Source organism: Rattus norvegicus, chromosome 16 (assembly GCF_021556685.1).
Source record: "Rattus norvegicus strain SHRSP/BbbUtx chromosome 16, alternate assembly SHRSP_T2T, whole genome shotgun sequence".
NCBI classification, from domain to species: Eukaryota; Metazoa; Chordata; class Mammalia; order Rodentia; family Muridae; genus Rattus; species Rattus norvegicus.
Genome location: NC_141549.1, coordinates 33,830,383 through 33,856,132, shown reverse-complemented (window position 1 = coordinate 33,856,132; position 25,750 = coordinate 33,830,383). Strand labels below are relative to the sequence as shown.

The 25,750-nt window shown below is 37.9% G+C and overlaps 2 protein-coding genes across 1 annotated transcript in view; both read right to left on the bottom strand.

The window, feature by feature from the left end:
- Positions 1 to 25,750, bottom strand: part of Erich1 (glutamate-rich 1) — a gene marked incomplete at its 5' end in the record, with an annotated part of 52,793,804 nt that overhangs the window by 49,808,231 nt on the left and 2,959,823 nt on the right.
- Positions 1 to 25,750, bottom strand: part of Anxa10 (annexin A10) — a 66,931-nt gene that overhangs the window by 18,596 nt on the left and 22,585 nt on the right. The window contains exons 2-6 of the mRNA NM_001109110.1: positions 24,377 to 24,458; positions 20,319 to 20,413; positions 3,978 to 4,091; positions 2,383 to 2,473; positions 694 to 773 (exon numbers count right to left, since the gene is read on the bottom strand). Of these exons, the coding sequence (NP_001102580.1) occupies positions 694 to 773; positions 2,383 to 2,473; positions 3,978 to 4,091; positions 20,319 to 20,413; positions 24,377 to 24,458 (462 nt within the window). The remainder of the gene's footprint in view (positions 1 to 693; positions 774 to 2,382; positions 2,474 to 3,977; positions 4,092 to 20,318; positions 20,414 to 24,376; positions 24,459 to 25,750) is intronic.

The window sequence follows — 25,750 nt, the reverse complement described above, 5'->3', positions numbered from 1 at the left end:
ATACTTTAAAATATCACTATTATTACATGCTAATATGTGGAATGTTTTTGAGAAATGTTAATTGGATAGAAATAATTACATACCATTTAGTCATTATAGAAAAAGAAGATAAATGACAAAATATAAATTTCATTAGAAGTAAGGTCATTCTTTGGTAATATACAGTATAGTAGAATTTGTGCAGGCATCTTTTGGTAATATACAATATAGTAGAACTTGTGCACTGAAATCTTTTGCTGGCAGTGAAATACAATAGGATCTGATTCACTTCTGCATTTCAATGCACTGGCTCATTGGACAGTTGTTGCACATGTGTGTGCATGCACACACACAAACACACCCTGACACACATTTTTTTCTTTTCTTTTTTTTTTGTGTGCTGCTGGACATGCATGTCCTTTTCCATGTTAGGAAAGCACTTCACACACACACACACACACACACACACACACACACACACACTATATATATATATATATATATATATATATATGCATATATATATAATATATATATACACATTGATACTTATAACACATGTGAGTCAAATTTTAAATTAAGTGACTCAAACTTGGCTGCTGTTAAATTTTATTACATAGAATGCATACAACTATAATAGACCTGGATTTTCTGTTCTATTTAGCAAGAATGAAATGTCTCCATTTTATAAAGAGTGATTTTGCAATGTCATACCTGGACCAAGTTCATAAGAGTATCTCGGAAGTGTCCCGATGTCTCTGAATAAATGTCCTCTTGAAGGTTATTGCTGTATTCTGGGCAATAAAATATCCATGTTAACAACATGGTTTAAATCATTCCACTTAGAAAAAGCCTTAAATCTGTTCAGAAGCATAAGCAGTGACTGTGAGAACTACTCAATGCTCACAATACACAATGGGATGGAAATTAATGCATTTTTTTTTCTTTCTGGAGCTGAGGACCGAACCCAGGGCCTTGAGCTTGCTAGGCAAGCACTCTACCACTGAACTAAATCCCCAACCCACAAAATTTTTGAAAGGAAAATAATCATACTTTTATTTTAAGAGGCGAAAAAGTTTGATTTTGAGGTAACTTGATGGAACAATGACATTTACATAAAGTAAAACAATGTATTTGTCGAGCAATGGTTACTCTTTGTTGTATTTTGACTCTACTCAGGTAGAGTAAAGGACAATGCTCTCCAGAATCAAGATGCTGGGCACTCCCTGTCATAGGAAAGCATCTGCCTCATAGACATTTGTGATCACACTTGAACAAAATTCGCTTGATTTTCTGGAGAATTATTTCCCTTTTGGGGTCATAATCCTCAGTTTTAGTTATTGAACCAATTGGTTTTGAGTGAGTCATATTGCTTCATTTTATTGTCTCTCATATTTTAGGCTGATTGATTATAAATGTATATATTTATATGGTATGATATAATGTTTCAACCTATGCATACATTGTGTAATGCTATCCGCCAGTTACTTACCATTCCTATTTGATATGGCTACTTCTCTCTGTCGACTACATTGATGTATAAAATACATTATCATTATTTCTCTTCACTCTGTGAAGCAGACTACCAGAACTTACTTCTCCAATATAATTGTGTCTGTGAAGCCGTTGATCAACCTCCCCATCCTTCCTTCTACTGACTTAAGAGCTACCGAAAAAGTCTTTTTAAAAAAGATTTATTTATTTAATGTATATTAGTATACAGTTGATGTCTTCAGACACACCAGAAGAAGGCATCTGATTCCATTGCAAATGGTTGTGAGCCGCCATGTGGTTGCTGGGAATTGAACTCAGGACCTCTGGAAGAGCAGTCAGTGCTCTTAACCACTCCAGCTCAAAAACTTCTACTTTACCCCAATGAGTCTTAGTTCAAATGTAATAGTGCCTATCACCTTGGTTGTCATCTTGACATATCTGGGAAGAGGAAACATCATATCAAACATTGATTCCTTCAGACTGGTGTGTGGGGCTGTCTATAGTGAAATTTTCTTGTTTGCTAATTGAGGTAGGAGGGTGCTGCCTATTACAACTGGTGCCTTCTCTGGGCAGGTTGGCCTTAGCTGGACAAGAAAGGTAACTGAACAAGGCAGGGGAAGGATACCAGTAAAAAGTGTTTCTCTATTATTTCTGATTCATTTCTTGCCTCATATTTCCATTTGAGTTCCTGATCTAACTCCCATCAGTGATGGACTGCAATGTGTAGGTCAAATAAACTGCCCCTTTCCTCTTGCTTCTGGTCAGGGTTTACCCCAGCAACAGAAACAAACCAGAACGGTAGCTTAAAAATATTTAAAATAAATACATGAAATGGAATACTTTTATGTGTTATTTGAAAAGTGTGGTTGTACATGTGCACAATGCATACATATTTATATATTTCCTTACGTAAACAGTAGGCTTCTCGCATCTGGAAAATCTCCCCATTTGTTCTCGAAGCTAATATTTCAATGAGGCAATTCTCATCAGTTCCTGCTCCCTAAAAGTCAGAGAGAAATACGAAGATACTTTTATTTGGAACACTAGGTCTACTTTATGTACAGTAAACAAACAAAGCATTCATGGTGTTCTTAGAGTAGGTAGATGGGGAACGAAGGGTTTTCTGGATAAACGTCAGCCCCCTCTGGTCTATGTCAGCTGTGCACTGTTTGATGTCCTTAGAAGGATGATGCTGTCTGTAGGAACTTGGTCCTTTTATTTGGAAAAATGTTATGGACATTATAATCGACACAGGAAAGAAAACACACTAAATGTTTCCACTGTCCTTTGGAGTGGAATTTGAAACTCTGTGTGTTGCTGCAATATCAGGACTTGATTATTAGTTTGAAACTGGAATATCAGTTTGAAAATAGAACACAGATCTCATAGTTTATCAAGTCTATTTTGGTGATTCATGCTTGCCTCTCCCTGGCTGTGGAACTGTGCTCCTATTGCCTCAACATTTGAACTCACTGTATTCTGTGGTATCATTTAGCATACAGTGATATCACTTATCTGTTGTCATGGTCTTAAAGGCAACAATCTTTTCCAAGAAGTTTTTGGGAGGATCTTTCCCATCCAAACAGTAGCATGAGACCTCACTCTTACACTTTGTGACTACATGGTTTTATAAGAAATGGTGATTGGAATGTAAAATTTGGAAAATAGATGATTGGTTGGTCTTCCCATGAATTTTATAAAATCACTATTCTGATATATATTATATATATATACATACATACATACTAAAATCTGTGTATTTTTAATGTTTTGTCTCTTGCCTCATCTCTGTCACACATTAGGATGATCTGGTCTTTGGCAAGCACTTTAGGGAAGTATTTAAATGATCTTAAAGGTGTTTATTGTCAACAGTTGAAGGAAGTCAAAGGCTCTCTTTTCCCCACATCCCCATACAATAAAATCTGTAATTTATTTCATAAAATGACTTTTCTGAAAGATCTTAGTTTTTTTAAAAAAATAATTTTGATACATCTGAACAGTACTAACCATATGTATTTAACTTATGGTCATAAAAAATAACAATGTCATTGATATTTTGACTCTGATATAGTATTTTATTTTGATTCTGAGCCAACTGTTTACAAATAAATTTAAAAGAGTCTCATGAATTTGAACACATCTTCCTCAACATGAGAGCACATGTGGAAGACAGACCAATCAGAAGAGCACCACGAGCTACCTCACTCATTCCTGAACAGCTACTCCTGTTCCTGAGCTTGAAGATGGTGGAGTATGTCTGAGGCTCTACAACTGAAGAATAGGCTGGCCTGGTCCCTTGACTCACTCTCCCTGAAAGCCTCCTTTCACCCCAAAATTTCCAGTGACACAATGGGTTAGATATTCTCTTTTGTCTCCCTGATTTTACAAACTGCAGGACCATCACAGGGAAGTCTGTCCTTTGTTGAAATCTGAGCCTGTCCCTGTCACAGGTGTATGATTGGGTCAGCCTGTATCTGATGCAGGTAGATTACTGGGCCATTCACCTTCATGGCATGCCACAGCTCATGAGCATCGTAAGATGGTGGTGGATACATCAGGCCCACCATCACTTCTTTGAAGTGAGATGAAAGTTGCTCCTTCAGATCTGCAATCAGGTCCTATGGAGAAAGAAGCAAACAAATGAAAACATGCACCGAGTTTATAAGAGAAATTTGATAGGGAGCAATCTTTTATGAAAATGTCCTTTTTGTATCCTCCAGCAATAGGTCTGGTTTTGATTTACATACATATCTTTGGGTTACACTAGACAATGGATTTGGAATGACTGCTTTATTAATCACTTCTGTGTGGAAATTTTAGTCACAGCAGTAGAGGAGCTATTTCCATTTGTAATCCTCAACCTGTATGCTTCTTCTGGTTTCCTTATGAAAATAAACATTGAACCTGCCAACATTTGAGCTTGCAGTCCTTGGTTTTCCTGGACATAACTAATGACCCATTAATCCTTAAATAAAACACACGTCTCATTTCATTTCCTCATACAAAGTCTTTTTAGCATGGTATATTTGGTTACTCTATCGACGAAAACTTACATAAACTAATTATTCTTATACCCTTTTTTTCAAATAACAGGCACATTATATAAAATATTGAGTGTTACTTAAATAGAAAAACATACATGCTAGATTTTACTTTCTGGAATACAGGTATAAAATATTAAACTAATATTTTGATTTCATTTTCTATTTTTCTGGTATACTAAGAAATTTAAAAATATGCTAAATTACATTTCTATAAGTTTATCAGGACAATTGAAAGATATTTAAATTTATTGTGTTTTGCTGAAATATGTAAAGTATATCTAGTTCTACTTAAAGGTGTGCGATAGTATTTAGTATTTATACTATTAGTGAGGCATAATAAGCTTTATTAGAATAAATTCAATCTTGTCATACTTTATTAGCAAGATGGAGATATTAGAAAAGAAAGACTTGAAGGATAGGGAAGTTGCTGGCTGGGATAAAATAGAATGTGCATGTAAAGTGACAAACTGTAAGTCATCATCAAGTTGGTTTAAAATCTGTTTATGGAGGCTCAGACGTTGTTAGTCCAACCTGTCCTCACAGGCCCTGAGAAATGGCCCTGAAAAACTGAGATCTGAGCAAAGCAGACGAAAGAGTGAGAATTTAAGTAACCACTATTTACTGCTCCTATATTCCAGAATGCACTTTGAGGATTTGAAAAGAATTCTGATTCACTACATCAATTCTCCAACAAGCTGTAAATAGTGCACTGTATAGGTGAAAAATAAGCGGGGCCTGGATATGATCTCTGTAGTTTTTTTAATTTTTAAAATTTTTATTGGTTATTTTAGTTATTTACATTTCAAATGTTACCCCCTCCCCAGTTTCCCTTTCACAAGTCCCCTATCCCCTCCTGCCTCCCCCTGCCTCCCCTTATGAGGTTGCTCCCCCACCTGCCTATACCTACACCTGCCTCAGCAGCCTAGCGTTCTCTTCTCCTGGGTCATCAACCCTCCACAAGATCAAGGGGCTGCCCTCTCAGTGATGCCAACATAAGGAAATCCTCTGCTACATATACAGCTGGAGCCATGCGTACCCCTTGCGTACTCTTCGGTTGGTGGTTTAGTCCCTAGGAGCTCTGGGGGGGGGCTGGTTGGTTGATATTGTTGTTCTTCCTATGGGGCTGTAAACCCCTTCAGTTCCAATAGTCCTTGCCCTTACTCCTCAATTGGGATCCCTGCGCTCAGTCCAATGTTTGCCTGTGTACATCAGCATCTGTATTGGTTTGGCTTTGGCAAAGTCTCTCAGGGGACAGCTATACCGGGCTCCTATCAGTAAGCACTTCTTGGAATCAGCAATAGTTTCTGGGTTTGGTATCAGCAGATGGGATAGATTCCTAAGTGGGGCAGTCTCTGGATGGCCTTTCCTTCAGTTTCTGCTCCAATCTTTGTCCCTGCATTTCGTTTTGACAGGACGAATTCTGGATTAATACTTTTGAGGTAGGTGGGTGACCCCATCCCTCAACTGGGGGCCATGCCTATCCATTGGATATGGTCTCTACAGGTTCTCTCTCCCCTTTGTTGGATATTTTAGCTAAAGTACTCCCCATTGGGTCCTGAGAACCTCTGATCTTTAACAAATGAGCCAAAAACATCTAGTTGTAAAAAGACAGCATTTTCAACACATGGTGCTGGTTCCACTGGAGGTCAGCATGTACAAGAATGCAAATTGACCCATTCTTATCTCCCTGTACAAAGCTCAAGCCCAAGTGGATCAAGAACCTCCACATAAAACCAGATATGATGAATCTAATAGAAGAGAAAGTGGGAAAGAACCTTGAACACATTGGTATAGGGGAAAATTCTCTGAACTGAAAATCAGTGGCTTATGCCCAAAGATCAACAATTGACAAATGGAACCTCATAAAATTGAAAAGCTTCTGTAAGGCAAAGGACACTGTCAATAGGACAAAATCACAACCAACAGATTTGAAAAGATCTTTACCAATCCTACATCTGATGGAGGGCTAATATCCCATATATATAAAGAACTTATGAAGGTGGACTTCAAAGAACCAAATAACCCTCTTAAAAGTGGTGTACAGAGCTAAACAGAATTTTTTATTATGCAAAGGCAAAGAGCATTTATTCATCAAAAATTTCTGCATGCAAGGGTCTCCCCATTTGGGAATGGAGACACCCAGTGGACTCACAGGCCCAGCTTTTATTGTCAGTTAGGGGAATTCCAGGGACGGGTATGTGCCTTTGACCTTGATTGGCTAGCTCTATCTCTAGGGGTCTGACTGATTATAATTGGTTAAAGCTCTAGGGACTTTCCAGGGTGATTGCTTACTCATTATAGCTGCCTATGTTTGCTTCCAACCAGATGATAAGGTGTTCTCAGATTGGTCACCTGAAACTGTGGTTGGGTGACCACAGGCTCCTGAATCCTGGTTCTCATTTGGGGGAAATAGCAACTTAGGCCTACTCCCCTGAAATATCAGTTTGCAGCCTGTCATGGAGTCAGCTTGGCTTTGCCTGACTCAGTCCTCTCATTCTGATTTGTAACTGAATCAAATCATTGATTCATCAGTTCTTTCCAAGGTCCAAGTTGTTGGCCAATGAATAAATTGGAACCTAAGAACCATAAATTTTATTACTGAAAAGCAGACTTTTTTGACTTAGCATCTTAACTGAGGAATCTCAAATGACTGAGAAGGACTTAAAGAAATGTTCAATCTCCTTAGTCATCAAAACAACCCTGAGATTCAACCTCACACCAATCAGAATGGCTAAGATAAAAAACTCAGGTGACAGTAGATGCTGACAAGGATTTGGAGAAAGAGGAGCACTCCTCCATTGTTGGTGGGATTGCAGACTGGTACAACCATTCTGGAAATCAGTCTGGAGGTTCCTCAGAAAATTGGAAATAGTTTTACCTGAGGACCCAGCTATAAAACTTCTGGCCATATATCCAAAAGATGCCCCAACATATAAAAAGGACTCATACTCCACTATGTTCATAGCAGCCTTATTTATAATAGCCAGAAGCTGGAAACAACCCAGATGTCCTTCAACTGAGGAAAGGATACAGAAAATGTGGTACATTTACACAGTGGAGTACTACTCAGTTATTAAAAAACAATGGTTTCATGAAATTCACAGGCAAATGAAACTTGAAAACATTCTGAGTGAGGTAACCCAGTCACAAAAGAACATATGGTGTGTACTCACTGATAAGTGGATATTAGATAGTGGATAAAGAAGCTCTGAGTACCCATGATACAACTCACAGATCATATGAAACTCAAGAAGAAAGATGATCACACCAAAGTGTGGATGCTACAGTACTACTCGGTAGAGGGAAGAGAATAATGTCTGGGAAATAGAGGGAGAGAGGGATATGGGAGGGAGAGAGGTGAGGGAGGGGGAAAAGGGAGGCCAGTTCAGATATGGGAGGGGATGGGGGAGAAGCACAGAGCTTCGGGAATTTGAAAGTAGGTGTGCAGCAGTGGGAGAGAGGGAACTGGAACTAGCCACTCAAAAGTGCCAGATCTCTGTAGTTTTTAAAAGATAGTCTTACTGTATTGCCTAAGTTGGCCTTGAATTCACTATCCTCTTGCTTCAGCCTCCTGAGTACTGTAATTCCAGGTGCATGCCACGATGCCTAGCCAGTCTGATTGGTAATGGTGTGTAGGAAACAGGGGCCCTAAGTAGTGAATGCAGCATATATTTTGAGAATGAGGAGTTTATGTTCCCTTAGGATGCAATGGATTGAAAATATTAATGCATACAGATGTATTCAACATGCCATTATGAAGAGATAGCAATGCTCAGGCAGCTAATGCAAAAGTTTTACAAAGGTAACGCTTGAGCTGGCACCTGTGCTGCTTGTCTTCCTCTAAACTTAAATAGATCCCTTATTTGATATCTCAATAATTTTGAATTTATTATATTATAACAAGGTATATGGTAACACTGATGCATTTATCTTTCCAGTGTCTATGAACACATAGATTGTCTCAAAATTTTTTCTAAAGTCAGCATTTAACTATATGATAGTGTAGTAAAACATGTAGGTAGAACATAGGCAATATGTAAGTGGGTCCATGAAACTGAAAGAACTAACAAACTCATGAATAAATGAGTGTGGAAAGAGAAACAGATTTTACTGTGTGCAAAGAGTAAACACACTATTCAAGTTGACGATTACTTGAGCATTCCAAGTCTATGGTTTAATCTTTTAGCATAGTTGTTTGATCACTGTTCTCATGCCCTATGTATATAACAGCATCTTCATTCTTTACACATTATACAATTCTAGACAAATGTTGAATATGTATTCCACTACATAAACATACTGAGGTTAGAATCACCACTAGATGGCAATATACATCTTTATTTTGTTTCTCTCTCTCTCTCTCTCTCTCTCTCTCTCTCTCTCTCTCTCCTTTCTCCTCCCCCCACTGTATGTGTGTGTGTGTGTGTGTGTGTGTGTGTGTGTGTGTGTATTCAAGACAGAGAGAAAAAGAGAGAGTACTATACTGTTTGTTTTAAAAAATTCAGTTAACATTTTAGTGAAAGAAGCCATGGTTATAAGCACCCTTTATGGACCCTGTTATATATCATGTGTATATTATTGGCACAAATTACTAAATTTCTCTGCATATTTTGCCTCTCTAAGTAAAGAAAACAAAAGCCCTCCTCACAGGATTAGTACAAGTATTGCAAGACTTAGTTTTTAAAAACACTTTTAACACTCCCAACATGTACTCCAAAAATATCATTCCCTCCAAAATACTCAAGAAGCTTGTGTATCAGTAGCCTCTAGCTACAAATGATGGCAGTATAGTGTGGCTTCCAGCTTCCTGTCTTCAGAGTGTGTGTCTCATACTATCCCCAAAGCTCAAAGCTTTGTCCGTTATCTTTGATTAGTTCTATTTTCACCATGCCTGGTGTCAGCACAGTCTATCGTCTCTAATTGGAAACACAGCCATGTTCTATGGTCTGCACATATGGTGATTCTATAAGAACACAAGGGAGACAAGAAGTTTCCAGTGCTTAGTGACTCTCAGGTTCCTGATTTGAGCAAGTGTAGTCACTCTGGGATGTTCATGCAATGAATGCACCCATTGCTTTGCTCAGTCCCTGTCCTTGATAAGCAGGGTGTGCTTGCAGTCCTAGAACTGGCCAACTCTACTGGCCAACTCTGGCCAACTCTTGCTGCTTCCCCTTCTACATGCCTTGGCTAGACCATCATCTTTTCTCCTGCACAATAACAGAGCAGTCATCTAATGAGCTCTCCTGTGCTTATTCCTTGTGTTCCTCTAAAAAATTGATGATGAGTTCCTGAAAATAAGAAAAGCACAAAACAGAATAATGATTCTTCTGCCTTAAATGTTCCCTTACTCAAAAGGAAAACATTGTCATTCTGCTTCATGCTTTATCCTAGAGGAAAGCAGACACAGGATATGTTATTGCATATAAATATGAATGTAACTTCTTACCAGCATTGAAAAGACTCATAGAACATTGTGATCATTTCTTGGCACTCATTGTTCTTCTCCTTGCTCCTGATTGGTCTACTGTAGTTACAGTGGCCTTCTTTCTGCTTCTGGAAGGACACATCTGCACTTATGCTTGACTTTGACCTTCACTTCTCCTTTCCTGGTCTTCCCCAGTGTTTCCTCGCCCTTCAGGCTTCTCAGAGAAAGTGTATAGAACCACTCATTCATGCAGTCCCCCAGCAATTCCTGCATTTCTCACCCACTTCAAACTGATATAATTTACCAAATAACATTCTTTCTCCCTGATACAGGGATTGGCTCTACCATGGTAGAGATTTGACCTGTTTTTTCCCATGGCTTTTTCATCAGCCCATGCAACTGTGCCTGGTAACTACTAAGTACTTGTACAATAGCAACAAAGCGAGCAAATGAATGGATAGGACAACATGTAATTCAACAATTATTTGTTTGTAGTCATTCTTGGCTAGTGTGAAAATAAACAAGGAAAGCAATCTCGATTCCCAGCAGCTTCCCTTGAGTGGAGGGTACAGAAATCAGGGAAAATAGCCAAGGCACAGTGCACTGCAGGTTGACGTCTATAGAGGGGGGCACAACAAGCTATTATCAGGGACGGTACCAGGAAGGAGATTGTGTCTTCAAATAAATATTGAATTGTATGTTTAAATAAGTATACTTTGAAAGTTCAAAGAGGAACATTCAAGTTGGCTTACTAATTAGACCCTTAAATTCTCACTTGGAGTTATATAAATAACTTCTCAGATGTAACCTCTGGAGTGTGACTTTCCCCAGCCTCATTGCCTGTGATTTCCTATTTTCTGAAGCCTTGCCCTGAAGCAGGCTCTGCCAGGATCACAGCTTGGCCTTCCATTAAGCTAATGAATACTTGCCTTTCAAATTGAGCTGTTCGGTGCCACTGCCAAAGCCATCTGACCACTCTGATTAAATTAAAAATAAAACAACAGTTTCTCATCCGTGACTTCTTATTCACATCTTATGGATGAAGTGGAGGTCAAAAGTGGACTATGCTGTTCTCTTTGTTTGAATATACTCAGGGGAACCTTTCCATATGCTTTTAACTTGTTTACCTTTTCCTAATTAATCATAAAAACAAGGCCTATTATTGAAATACTCAAAAGGCGAGCACATAGAGTGAAAGTTTAAATCTGTCTTAACTCTACTTACTGTGAGATCCCTGTATAAACACAGAATTGTTCTTCATTATAAAGACATCTGTGCAAGTTGTACTACTTTGTTATAGAAAGAAAATATTCTTCCAAACATCTGTGTTCCACACACAATTTGTTTAATGCTTCAGTTTCTGATTCAGACACGAGTTGTCTGATGGGAATGATAATAGGTTGGTCTAGGGAAACACAGCATTTTGAAGTTGGTACAGTTTGGATCTTGGATTCTCTTGGAGACTCTTGTGTTAACCTCAGTCCCCACTCTATCATTATTAGGAGGTGATGGAAGCTTTGATAGGTAGGACCTAGTAGGACTAGTTCTGAAAATTATTGGTTTAGGCCTTAATGTGAAATGTTGGGCAGTATATGTAGATAGGAAAATACTCTTTGGGTCAGTTGACACAGGTAGTCAAGTCATGTATAACTGGACCATAATTATACAGGGGAATAACCAAGGCTGTTCCATAGCTTTGGTGAGTGGCTTTTGGTGAGTGTTCCATACCTTTTTATGAGTTTATCGTTGTTACTCACATTTGGGCTGTTGGGCTGATAGCTTTGACTTAACACTTGAAACGTATCAATTGTATAATTTGTTGTGTCTGTAACTGTTGAAAATGTGACTTCTACTAATACCTTCGAAGGCATTCTTGCAGCCATAGGAAGGCATATTCTTTCTGATAAACATGAAATTCACAGGCAAATGGATGGAACTAGAAAATATTACCCTGATTGAGGTAACCCAGTCACAAAAGAACACATATGATATACACTCACTAATAAGTGGACACTATTGCTGATGCCAAAAAGCACTTGCTGACAGGAGACTGGTAAGTTGTCCCCTGAGAGGCTCTGCCAGAGCCAGACTGACACAGATGTGCATGCTAGCAGCCAACCATTATGCTGAGCACAGAGACCCCAATAGAAGAGCTAGGGGGAAAGCTGAAGGAGCTGAAGGGGTTTGCAACCCAATAGGAAGAACAATATCAACCAACCAAACCTCCCAAAGCTCCCATGGATTAAACCATCAACCAAAGAATACACATGGAGGGACCCATGGTTCCAGCTGAATATATAGCAGAGGATGGCCTTATCTGGTATCATTGGGAGGAGAGTCCTTTGGTCCTATAAAGGCTAGATGACCCAGGATAGGGGAATGCTAGGGTGCTGAGGCAGGAGTGGGGGTGGGGTGGGTGGGGGAACACCCTCATAGAAGCAGGGGGTCGGAGGAAGGGAGACAGGGAAGGGGTTAGGAGTTTTGTGGACAGGAAACTGGGAAGGGGGATAACATTTGAAATTTAAATAAATAAAATGACCAATAAAAAATATCTGGAGTCTTGATAGTAATTTAGACTGCATTCTCCACATTATACTGTTGCCCCTGTAGGTATCAGGAAAGTGGACATCATACAACACACCACACCAGTGTGTAGTGAAGTTCTCAATGTCTTACATGCCAAGGTTGCCCGTGCTTGCCAATCTTACAACTTCTGTTACATTTAACTTGATTTTTTTCCATAGAAAGGAAATTATCTCACAGGGCATTGCCCTGCACACTTGGCACAGTAGATTCCTTTTTGGGATCTACCTACAGTTGAATATTTTCAAGTCACAAAGCCACTATTCCTAGTCAATCGATTGTTTCTAGTCAGTCATTACCTTAGTCCTTGACACTAGTCCTTGCTGTGTTTTAGGCTTTCTTCATTTGAATTTTTAGAAAAGCATCTCAAATATAGCGTAAGGATCCAGGCATTTCATATACCTACAGGGTGGTCCACCAGTTATATGCTCTTAATTCATCAGCCTAGTAAGAATTCTCACTCTAGTTCCTTCTCTTACTATATTTATGCTCATTGCAGTAGGACCCTTGAGGTACAGTAGTGCACGAAGAAAGTATCATATCCACTCAGCCTTTTCTTTGGCAATGCGCATAATGGGGAGGAGCAATATTATATAGATTTGTGTCTAATATTTGATATTTTAACAGTACCATCCCTGAGCTTGATGTTCATATCTTTCTCCTGGCTGACATCTGGGCACAGTGTTTGGTCTACACTCTTATCCTTATTGGTAGTCTCACCAAAAATGGGCATAGGGATTCTACTGTGATTTTGTTTTACCTTCTTGTACTCTCCCAGGATTCTTGGAGTCCTGGACTACAAAAGAATATTTCCTCCTCACTGAACATATTGTCTTTTTGTAGGCTGCATTAGCTTTCTGGAACCCTATAAAAATGGCCTTGTCCCTCCCACATTTTACTGTTCCAAACAGTCCCAGTTATATGTTGGAGATAATATAACAAAAGGTGAAATGGGAGCTAATGAAATGGAAGTTGATAGTTTTCTCTCAGTAAAGGAAGAACAACCTTGGGCTGGGTTGGATTACATAATTAAAATATCTTGACCTTGAAAAGTGTTCACAGTGGCAACAGCTAAGGTTACTACAGACAACAGAGCCACATTAAACATTTTCCTTATGACCAAGGTGAAAACAACCTCATAGCTAAGATATTCTACTGAATGATCCAGATTAAAATTTCAAGACAAATAGAGGGTCAGGGTTGAATTTGAAAAGATGGTCTCTTGGATTTTTTTTATTTTTTTGGGTTAGTGTCTAATGTTATAGTAAGTTATGTTAGCTCATTGGATCTAGGATTCAGTGAAAGTACTTTTAGGAATAATATGCCAGTTTAATTTTTTTGGTGTTGTGTATACTCCTGTTTATAGAAGATTTAATGAAGATTAAGAAAAATAGATGGTCTGTCAGACTTTGTTTGTCAGAGCAGTGAGAGTGAATTATATTTGGCACAATGATAACCCTGAGATTCTATCACACACCAGTCAGAATGACTCAGATCAAAAACTCAGGTGACAGCAGATGCTGGTGAGGATGTGGAGAAAGAAACACTTCTCCATTGTTCGTGGGATTGCAAGCCGGTACAACCACTCTGGAAATCAGTCTGGAGGTTCCTCAGAAAATTGGATATAGTACTACCTGAGGACCCAGCTATACCACTCCTGGACATATACCCAAATGATGCTCCAACATATAACAAGAACACATGCTCCACTATGTTCATAGTAGCCTCATTAATACTAGCCAGAAGCTGGAAAGAACCCAGATGCCCTTCAACAGAGGAATGGATACAGAAAATGTGGTACATCTACACAATGGAGTACTACTCAGCTATCAAAAACAATGACTTCATGAAATTCATAGGCAAATGGATGAAACTAGAAAATATCATCCTGAACAAGGTAACCCAATCACAAAAGAAACACGTGGTATGCACTCGCTGATAAGTGTATAGCCAAAAAACTCGAGTTACCAATACAATCCACAGGCCACATGAAGCTCAAGAAGGACAACCAAAATGCGGATGCTTCAGTCCTTCTTAAAAGGGGGAATAAATATTCATAGGAGGAGATATAGAGACAAAGTTTGTAGCAGAGACGGAAGGAATGGCCATTCAGAGCCTGCCCTACCTGGGGATCCATCCCATATGCAGCCACCAAACACAGTCACTATTGCTGATGCCATGAAGTGCATGCTGACAGGAGCCTGAGAGGCTCTGTCAGAGCATAACAAACACAGAGGCAAATGCTAGCAGTAAGCCATTGAACTGAGAATGGGGTTTCCATTGGAGGAGTTAGAGAAAGGATTGAAGGAGCAGAAGGGGCTTGCGACCCTTAAGAACAACAATATCAACCAACCAGAGCTCCCAGGGACTAAACCACCACCCAAAGAGTACACATGGATAGACCCATGTCAGCTGCACATGTAGCAGAGGCTGGCCTCCCATTGAGCCCCAATGGGAGGAGAAGCCCTTGGTCCTGCCAAGGCTGGACCCCCCAGTTAGGGGAATGTCAGGGTGGGGAGGCAGGAAGGGAGGGTGACTGGGGAAGGGGAATACCCTCATAGAAGAAAGGGAGGGAGGATGGCATAGGGGGCTTATGGATGCGAAACCGGGAAAGGGAATAACATTTGAAATGTAAATAAAAAATATCCAATAAAAAAGTTAAAATTCTACACTTTTCATATTTCTTAATAAATATCTTCATATTTACATATTTTATCTATCTGTAGTATATATTTTTGCATAATTATAATCATTAAGATAATAATCAAGCAATATTATATAATTATTTAACATTTTCAATTAGCATGTTCTCAAGAAATGAATAGCGTAAAAGCATAAATATTTGCATATTCATATAAAAGGACCCAATGCTGAAAGAAAAACACATAGAGGATGCAGACTGCAAAATGCCATGAAGTAGCATCTTGTCTATAGCAGGGACTTGGAGTATTATCTTCTGTTACACTTGTTAAGGAAAAAAGGCAAGCTAAAAACTACAGCATGATTTCAGGTACACACATGTGATAGACTGGTTAAAAGTGCAGTGAGAGTTCAGTTGCACCCACATGATAGACAGATTCATACTGTCCAGTGTTACTGATCATCTAAGGGGAACAAGAATCACGCTTTGTCAGTACAAGGGTAAATTCATAGAAGTGCCTTAGAGAGAAACATGAAGTCCAGTGAGGCCACTTTCAATGCAGAGATAACTGTATTGTCAGCTTACCTTGCTTTCTCTCCCTCTCCTCTCATTCCTGTCTTCACTACTGTACATGTCATTCCAACATTCCAAGGAGAAACAATTTCAATAAGAAAACTAAAGGGATGATTTTCTGAAATCATGAAATTTTGATTGTTTAGAATTAATTGTTTTTAGAAGTTAGAAATTATTATTCTTATCTGTTAAGTTCCTAGTTTTATCAGGAGGTTTGTTTAATTTATGATAATGCCTATTTAATATTTATAAAATTTTGTCTGTGACAAACTAGATAATCAGTTTCAGTTTTTGGACTAAAGCTGTGTGTATTACTCCTATTCAAACTAGAATCGAGGTGTGAAGGAGAAAGGATTCTTCTATGGGAAGGAGGAATAGAACTACAAAGTAGATCATATAATTTCTAGAAAACTACTTTCTAGCTATTTTACTTTGCAGGCATTGATATTTTTAACCATGAAGCTCAGGGACAGAAGGGGAACGTGTAATTGAGAACATGGTGAATTTGAAGAATGAACATTTTAAAATTTGCATCTATTTATGGAGTGCCGGTGGAGCCGGACAGCTCGGGCTGCCACAACAGGATGCCACAGCTTAAATATCAGAGTTTCTGTTTCAGGATGCTGAGGGCAGAAAGTCAAATGTCTTGGTGTGCAGACTTGGTCTCTACTGAGGTCCATTTTCTTGCCATGTACATCCTTTTCATCATATACACACCCTTGGTGTCTCTTCTTTTTTCTAATGAAAGAAGACCTACTAGAAGAGGGATCTATTCTTTTTCTCTTTTTATGCTTTCTTTCTTTCTTTCTCTCTTTCTTTCTTTCTTTCTCTCTTTCTTTCTTTCTCTCTTTCTTTCTTTCTTTCTTCCTCTCTTTCTTCCCTTTTTATAGAATTATCTCTTTAGAAGTCTATTTTAGGTTACAACACACTGGGAGGTAGTGTTCTGATGTATACAATTTAAAGACCTGGGTTCCATCAATAGTGTCAACCATTTCAATTCAATTGTGGTGGGTACTCTGGATGCACTGGGGAATAAAATCAATATTCCATCCTTTCTGGAGCTTGTGTTTCAGAGAGAGGTGACACATCATAAATAAGAAGAGATGAATGTATTAAGATGATAAGTGTTATGGACACACACACACACACACACACACACACACACACAAAGACACGCGTGCATGTGCGCGCGCGCACACACACACACACACACACTCCAGAGAACAGGAGACGGAGTTATTAGTGTCAATATATACCTTACGTGGGTTACATTGTCAAATATATTAAACTTTCTGGAGTAGTTGAAGTTGATCAAAACCTTGAAGAATATGGGGTATTCACTGCCTTTGACAACTCTTGTGCTTTCTTGTTAAGAACAAAAGGCAGTGAGGGAAGACTGTAGAGGGCACAGTTTAGTCAGATGATTTGGTTTTGGCCTGGAAAAAAATTACACAACCTATGCTGTGATTAGATATGATTGATAGAAATCAACATATTTCAGAATTAACTTGTTACAGCTGAAAACTGAAAACACAAATTGCTTTACTGCTTCACTTGAACCTCTTGAGGAGCCACTGTCTTGTTGTGAAGCTTGTTGTGAATGGACAACCTTCTCCCCAACCCTTAATCCCAGTTGCACTGTCAACAAGTCAACAGTTATTGTTACAGGAAAGACCAGTGGGCAATCTCATTATTTATACTGAGATATTGCTTATAGGTCAAGAAGCTGCATAGTCAACACCATTCCATTTAGCTTGAGGATTTGTTTTCTGTTATATTAAGGAAATAATGGTGCTGATTAACTCCAAAAGTCTGGTGCTAACATGAACTCTTAGTCAAAAGGTATTTATGGAGTGTGCCACAGATTATGCTTTCTTCACAGCTAAGAAAACAAGCCTGGTATCAACTCTTGATTATTCATATGAAAGAAATTGAAAATATCAATAGTTAACATAGAAGGTAATCTGTGTTTTCCATTTAGAAAAATGAGTAAATGTCAAATAGAAGAAGCAATTGTGGATCTTATCAGTGGCGGAGGTCAGGTGGACCTAACTGAAGGTTGTGCAGATTAACATGATAGCAGCCACTACAGGGGGATGAGGGAAAAGAGAGACTCAGACAACCATGAGTATACATTCTAACCCTAGGGCAGCTGATGAAGGGATCATCCCTTTTAATTTACTTTTTATTTTCAAAGAAGATGGTAGAAAGCAGATAGGCAGAATGCACTAGACTGATTTATACTTTACATAAAGAATCTCCTACATATTAGACCTTGGACTGAGTTCTTAAGTCAAGGTACAAAATAAGCCAGTTCCTATTTTACTGTAACTGTTATAGTGAACTTGGTAAGACTTAAACAGGAGCCAAAAGCTAGTGTCGTGTTATTATGTAGAGAGACCTCTTGGACTCAAAGAGGAAGCAGCTAGTTCAGAGCCAGAGAGCTTTTCAGGAACACCCAAAGTCTGACTGCATCTTACTGGAGGACGTTCACTTAGCTCTGTGATCATACTCATCCAAGAGACATCAATCAAGCAGTTTTAGTGTTAAGCAAGCATTTATACTAAGCTTTGGCCAAGTTAGCGCACTGGTAATGAGAAACAGATCAAATTCATGTATAAGGTTCTGCTGGATTTGAGGAGTGGGTATTTGATGTCTGCAAGTTTGATGGGTACATCCAATGTGATGAGAAGACGATGAAACAGTATGATGAAGGAGGGAGAAGCAGGCAGGTGTGCTGAGGGAAACTACAGATGCTTTCTGATGGATACAGTCAAGATGTACAAGAGAGAGCAAGAGTAATGAAAAGGGAGGAAGATGGAGGGGGAGGAGGGAGTGGAGAGGGAGGGTGAAAAATAGAGAGAGAGAGAGAGAGAGAGAGAGAGACAGAGACAGAGACAGAGAGAGAGAAAGAGAATATGAGAAAAAAGAAAGGCTTCCCATATTTCGAGAAAGGATAAAAGGATTCAGGTTTGGGCCATGCATACATAGATATTTATGATGAAGTAATAGGATAGATGTTAGAGAATTTTTAAGTTTTGCATCATTCTGGTTTTAGGTGGACTGGTCTAGCCAAAGAAAAGAGGAGGGAGAGGGGGTAGAGAATTTGGTAGCAGGAATTAGTTAGGATTAGTCTGGGCTGAAAACCATGGTAATCTACATCAGGAATCTATAATGGGAAAGAGAAGAGTGATAAATGGCGAGGCTTGACAACTGGCTGAATGACAATGGTACTCCTGTGGTGAGGGACAAGTCTGGCTCTGTGTTGTCCTATTTCTTCAGCAATTTAGTGATCAGCTGTGACTTGCCAGTTGTTCAGCAAAAGTACAGGATTAGCCAACTCTAAGACCCTTAGTGAAAAGGGGTTCTGTCTAGTGTAAGTTATTTTTTAATGGGTTTTAAATCCCTCAAGTCTGAGGAACTCATGTCTTACTTTAATCTGCTTTGGCATGCTTTTTGCAGAACTTGATACACAGTTCTTTGGCGGAAATTAACTAGCCATATGAAAAGGCAGGATCTATGCACACACTTGGATTAAAAAATGTTCCTGGGAAACAGCACCACTTATAGTACTGTGTGCCTTTAGATCCTAATAGATTAATGACTGGACTGCTGTGAACATTTTTACATATTGTTTGCAAGAAAGGTAGCTCTGTGAGTGTGAGTTGAGCTAACAGTTTTGTGTGGACAAAACGTATAACTATCCCCTCCTTTGGTTTAATTCAACTCATGTCTCTACTTGTAGAGCTTTTTGGATCATTAACCACTCTAAAGTACAGGGCTACTTTTTGTCGCATGTGTTATGGTTGTTCAAAGGCTGAGCTTGAGAGACAAAGTCAATTTCTATGGACTAACTCTGTAGAGAAAGTTTTATGAGAGTGTTTCATCGATAATGCTCAGTTGATGGACGAAGTAATTGCTGTTCCTGGCCCTTTTGGCCTGAAGAGTTTTTGTTCAGAACCCGTGGTTTAAATGCATAACAAAAGCAAAGACTCCTTAATGGTCCTTGCTTTGAAATTAGAATGTGATTACTTTAAAACATGGATAGTTTTATTGCCTTAAACTATTTTTAAACTGCCATTCCTTTTGTTAATGGTCTCCATCACTGCATGCTGTGGAGAAGAAAAGGTAGAAGAAAATTCATATTGGCTCAGAGCTAGGTTAGGACCTGCAGAGAACTGGAAGAAAAGATGTTATTTTTTGACCCCAGTGATCATTAGTCTGCTCTATGCCTCCCCGAAAGCTCCATATGGGTGTTCCCAGCCCAACACTTATAGCCTAATTGGACCAAGTGGAGTAAAAGGTTACCCGATCTTCCTTTTGTCAGGTGCTGTATGCATTGGAGAAGCACAGGTAGTCATTGTGAATGTGAATATATCTCATATGCACATGCTTTTCATGACATAGCTCTTAACCCTTGAAACATGTAAGAGCAAGACATAATTTTTTAAACCAACATGAAGTTCAGAAATGTTTGTGCTCAGTGAGACTGAGGAAAAAAAATAGATTCATTTATCCGAGAATGGTTTTGACACTCATGCACTTGACCTAGAAACAAATTAAGGCAAGGAAGTCTTACCCTGCCGTACATGCTCTGATAGGTCCCAGCTATCATCTGCCGCTGAGCATTGCTGCGTTGTGTTAGGATGTCGATCAACAGGTCTTTATTGCATTCTAAAAAGGAGTCATAATAAAAAAAATTAGTTCTTACTTAATACCTCAGAAGACTCCATCCTTTATGGACTAAAACAAATGGGCAGGTGTTAAACCAATTAGTACTTTCCACTTTTAAATACTATTGGATATCCATCCCCTAGCAATGCTGGATGAATCCTACATGCCCCCAAGGTGTATTTAACAGATGGGACGTGGCTTATAATGAACTTGTGATATACAAATAGGACTTACAGGAGAAAGGGGAGAAATGCAGAAGGAAAGAATAAAAGTACAAGGGTCTTCATTCTTTAGTTGGGTGAAGCAAGCCTATAAAACTGTGGATGGAACATGGTCTCTTTCATCCATTACCTAGACTGCCTTTCTGTGATGAACGCCCTTCACTTATTTGTATCGCAATACCACATGGCATGACATAACATGACATAATGTCATAAATCACATTGCAATACTCAAATAAATTACATTTCATAATTGTTTTCTATTGTGCTTTATTTCTGACTATTTAGAGTAGAATGACTAAGATAACTTTAACTTTTGCATCAGCTTGACTGAAATGTAAACTGATTCATGTTTGTCAAAAGCCTTATGACCTCCTTTCCTTAGGGTTATTATCTTAGAAAACACAGAAGTATAAGTGCCTTCTCTCCTGAGAGACATAAATATTCTTGCTTTTACCAGTTTTAAAAACAGGAAATAGTTTTATAGTTTATCTTATCTTATCTTATCTTATCTTATCTTTCTTTCTTTCTCTTTCTTTCTATCTGTCTATCTATCTATCATCTATCATCTATCTTCATCATCATCTACCTATCTATCTACCTTTCATTCATTCATTCTATCCATCTAACAAAAAAATACAATGAAGGGTGATTTAGAAAGAGAAAAGACTGTGTGCATATTTCTAAATAATAAATAGATTTTTATTGATTTCCGCTGTGCTTTTCTAATAATCATAACATTAATCGAGTTACTATAACTCATCTGTTTTTGTTGTTCTGTTGAGATTACACATAAACTATCTTTCTGATTTACACTGTGTTTATTAGTTTTTACAGCATTTTTGTTCACTTACTCTTTATGAGATATTGTGTAATAATTTTAAATGTATCTCAAAAATTTTATTAAAGTGGGTTAATTAAAATACAGAAACAAAATTCTGATATAAAGAAAGCAAGCCCATTATTCATTTACTTTATTAGATAGATAATAAAGGAATATTATAAATTACTCTATGCTTCAAATTTTAATTGTCTAGATAAATGAATTAATTTCTTCAAAGATATGATCTAATCAAATTTATACAAGCAAATTGACAATCTGAATAGATATATAGCCATAAAAATTGAATCAATAATTAATAGTGTCTTGGAATCAAAGTATTAATGTTAGATGTTGCAATAATGAATCCAAATTTTAAAAGAAGAAAAACCAGCTATCTACAATTTTTCCACCCGTATTAATCTAATGATGCCAACTGGTATTAATCTAACGTTCAAATTAGAGACAGACTTTACAGGTAAACTCCTGATAAAGATCTTTCATGAACAAAGATACATCCCCCAAAAAAACCCACAAAAATTGAATGCAACAGTGTGTATGAAGAATTATACTTAGGTTTACCATTAGATACTCAAAGCAACCTAAGTCATAGACAGTTTAAACAAACAAATTTATATGAGTACATGAAAAGATGTAGAAAAGATATTTGACAAACACAACAGATATTCAAGACAAAAATTTTAGCCAAAGTAGGAGTCAAAAGAAACATTTTCAGTTAGATGAAGGACATCTGCAAAATCCCATGATTATTCTTATGTTTAGAAAGGTTCTCCACAAAGTGAAGGTGGCCACATTTAGCTGAGTATATTTTAAAACAGTTTACTTTTGATATGTGTATCCCCTTATTAAGATTTAGGGATGTGGATTAATAATGGTTTTAGTTATCCAGTGTCACATGGAGATTTGAAAAATATATAGCTTTTAGCTTAAAAAAATCCACACAGCTCTTCTGAGAATATATGAGTATATAAATAGCTACTAATGGTGGTGAGTTAAGAATCTATCCTTAGGAAATGCACAGCTAAGAAGTATTTCCTTTTAGGTAGAATGAATATGTATTCTATAATTTTGCTAAAATTACTTATTTTCAATTGTCTTGGAGTTCAGTTTTTATTTTCATAGTTAATTAAATAAGAATATCTGAGTAAAACATTGATAATTATCTTTTCTAATTGCCCTTGTCCAAAGCCATTAAAATCGACAGACTCTTAATAAGTGTGAAACTGTGTTCTTGCTCTGGCATACTTCCCCAGACACTGTGCCATCAAACTCTGGAATATTTCACCTTAACCCTCACAAGAACAACCAACCAAGCCACCTTATGACAGTCAAAATGAATTCATGTTTTCACTCTTAGATTGTAAAAAAATGAAACTGGAGAAGAGAATAATTATTTTTGGCAACCAGATTGCTCTGGCCTTTAGTTTTCAAGAAAAATCATAGTCTGAATCCTGTAAAAAAGTGCTTTGTCTCTGTAGGTTTTTCTAGTAATTATTGATGTTTCAATCCTGTAGAAGGACCAGCAGTCTCAATTAACCTGGATCCCTGAAATCTCTCAGACACTGGATCACCAAACAGGCAGTATATACCAGCTGAGATGACTGAGAGGACTGCTGGGTCTGGGCTCAATCAGAGAAGATGGACCTAACCCTCAAGAGAATGGAGGCCCCAGGAAGTTTAGAGGTCTTGTGTGGAGGTGGGTGGGGACATCCTAGTGGAGGCGGGGATGGGGTGAGGGGCAAAGTGGGTGTGGACCGGGAGGGGAATAAAATCTGGAGTATAAAAATAAATAAAAAACATGGAATATTTTCCAACTCTTAAAGTCAAATTCAGAGAACGTATTTAATACTATTATTTTCCTATGTGTGATATACTATTCAGGATGGAAACACAAGTATGTAGTGGGTATTCAGGCACAGAACAAATATACACATACAAACAAGAGTGGGGGTGGTATTCTTCAAATCAGGTAACCTTATCCTGAAGAGTTTGCTTTCTTATGGACGGGTTTAATGTTTTTTATAATACTTTTTTTTAATGTTGTCTGTGTCTATCTACCTGCTTATTTAGAAGTCTTTAAAAATTCAGTTTTGTTCAAGGAAAATATATGACGATGTTTCACATCGAAACTTAGAGAATTCTTAAAGAATTAAAAACAGTTTTCCTTCCTCTTTTTTGTACATTTCTTTTTTAAACTCTGCCCTTATCATATGAACATTCAGTTTTTTAAGCCAAGTTTCACAAACTAGGAACTCACAGACCAAACTTCAGGTACAATGGACAGGCAGGAGGCAAATGATTAGCAAAGGGAAGGAGCTAGGGAGAAAGATGCCTGGGATGGCCCAGTTGTTGGAGCCTCAGAGGAAGAAACAGAGATGATGTTCATTTGGAGAACTTAGGGTAAGAACAGAAAAACGAGAAAATAGCTTCTCAGGTAGGAAGTTTATTGGGACAGTTTATGAGGTGTGGGCAAACAGCCACTTGGGACATCAGGAGACTAGTTTGGGATGCATGAGTAAGTAGCAACAGAAAATGAATGCAGAGGTGGACAGGATGTGTTACTTTTGATTAACTTTGCTTGTTTATGGTTTGGATGCTTATTGAGGAGTCAACAGTGAGTCATTTGAGGGCATAAGGAACACATTTCAGGACCGAAAGTTGTAATTTCTCCTCAGCGTTTGACCTTCTATTAATTTTTTCTAATTCTATATTCCCCCCACTCTTGTTTGTATGTATATTCTATATATGTAAAGGAAGACTCTCAAGAAACAAAACAACTGCTATCATAAATCCATTCTGTATCTGTCTTCTACCAAACCTTAGTTTACACTCCTGATATCATGTTACCACGAGGTTAAAAAAGACAATGCAGTAACCAAAGCCTGCACTTCCCAGACTTACCAAATCCTTGGAGTGCTCCATCTATCACTTGGGCATCCATCATGGGATTGAAATTTGGAGCTGGGAAGATGGTTCCTTGGACCTGGTGGGAAAAGTCAGCACTTAAGAGAGTGTACTAACTTCTGTGAAAACTTTCAACAAAATGATCTACAGAAATGCATACAGAAATGTATTCTACATGTTTAAACTAGTATATCTCAGTGACCTTTATCACACATGGTATGACTGTGCTAAATACAGAAAGCTGATTTTATTACTGAGTGTATTTTATTCAGTAGCTCCCATGAATATGTTGCCACGTATCATCTAGATAAAAAGATGAAATCTTAGGATCAATAATAAGATTTAAAACCAAATTTAAAACATAAGTTTTCTTAGAAACTGATGACAACTTATAGAAACTTAAAAGAAAACCATATTGAAAGATTCAGGCCATTCATCTGAACTATAAATGTCATTCACCATTGTAGCTTTAGCCTGCCCTCCATAAAAGTAAACCTAAAAAATCATATAAAAAATAAAATATTTGAATGTGGAGTTTGGAATTTCTAAAAATTGAGGAACACAGGTAAGCTTGAGGTTACTTACTTGAACTCAGCTGCAGAGAAAACATAGAAAAATTGACCTCCACATGTCTTGACAATAATAAAATAGCAGAGCATTTCTGGAAGGTGTTAATAGTCACATGGTTCTGACTTCACATAGAGCCAGCTAGACTCTGTGCCCTATTCTCACCCTCAACAGGAAGAGCTGTCAATCAGATATTATTAAGAACAAGGGTCAGCTCTCTACATTTGTTGTCAGTGTGTCTGGAACTCTGGGAAAAAAATGCTATCTCATAGTGAACGAGCCTATGAGGATTTAAAAACTCATTCTCTGTCCTGGAGCTTTGGGGATTATTAGGTGATTATGCAGCCCTCTAGTACCCATTGTCTAATGGAAGATTAATTAGTTAAAAAGAAAAAGACTGGTCCATAGTTTATTGTTAAACAAGTATGAATCCATTGGTACTAAATATTTAGTAAAGAACTTGGAGGATTAAATGCTCTCTTTCCTTCTTTTATATGTAGATTTGACTTTAATCGATATTAATAGATGCATAGTTGTGAATTTGAAGTAGACAATTGTATAATCTGTGGTATATTCATATTTTTAAACTTAGAAGTACATCTATGAGGGCGAAATGTGCTCTGTGCTCATAGGGATAGATATATGTCATTAAAATAAGGACTGCCAGGTACTAGAGCTCACCCTTGTCATTCCATCAAGTCTCAAGTTTCATTTGAGAAGCTGAGGCAACAGGAGTATGTGACTTCAAGGCCAGCTTTGTCTACATAGTAATTTCCACATAGCCGGGGTTGTAAAGGAAGACTC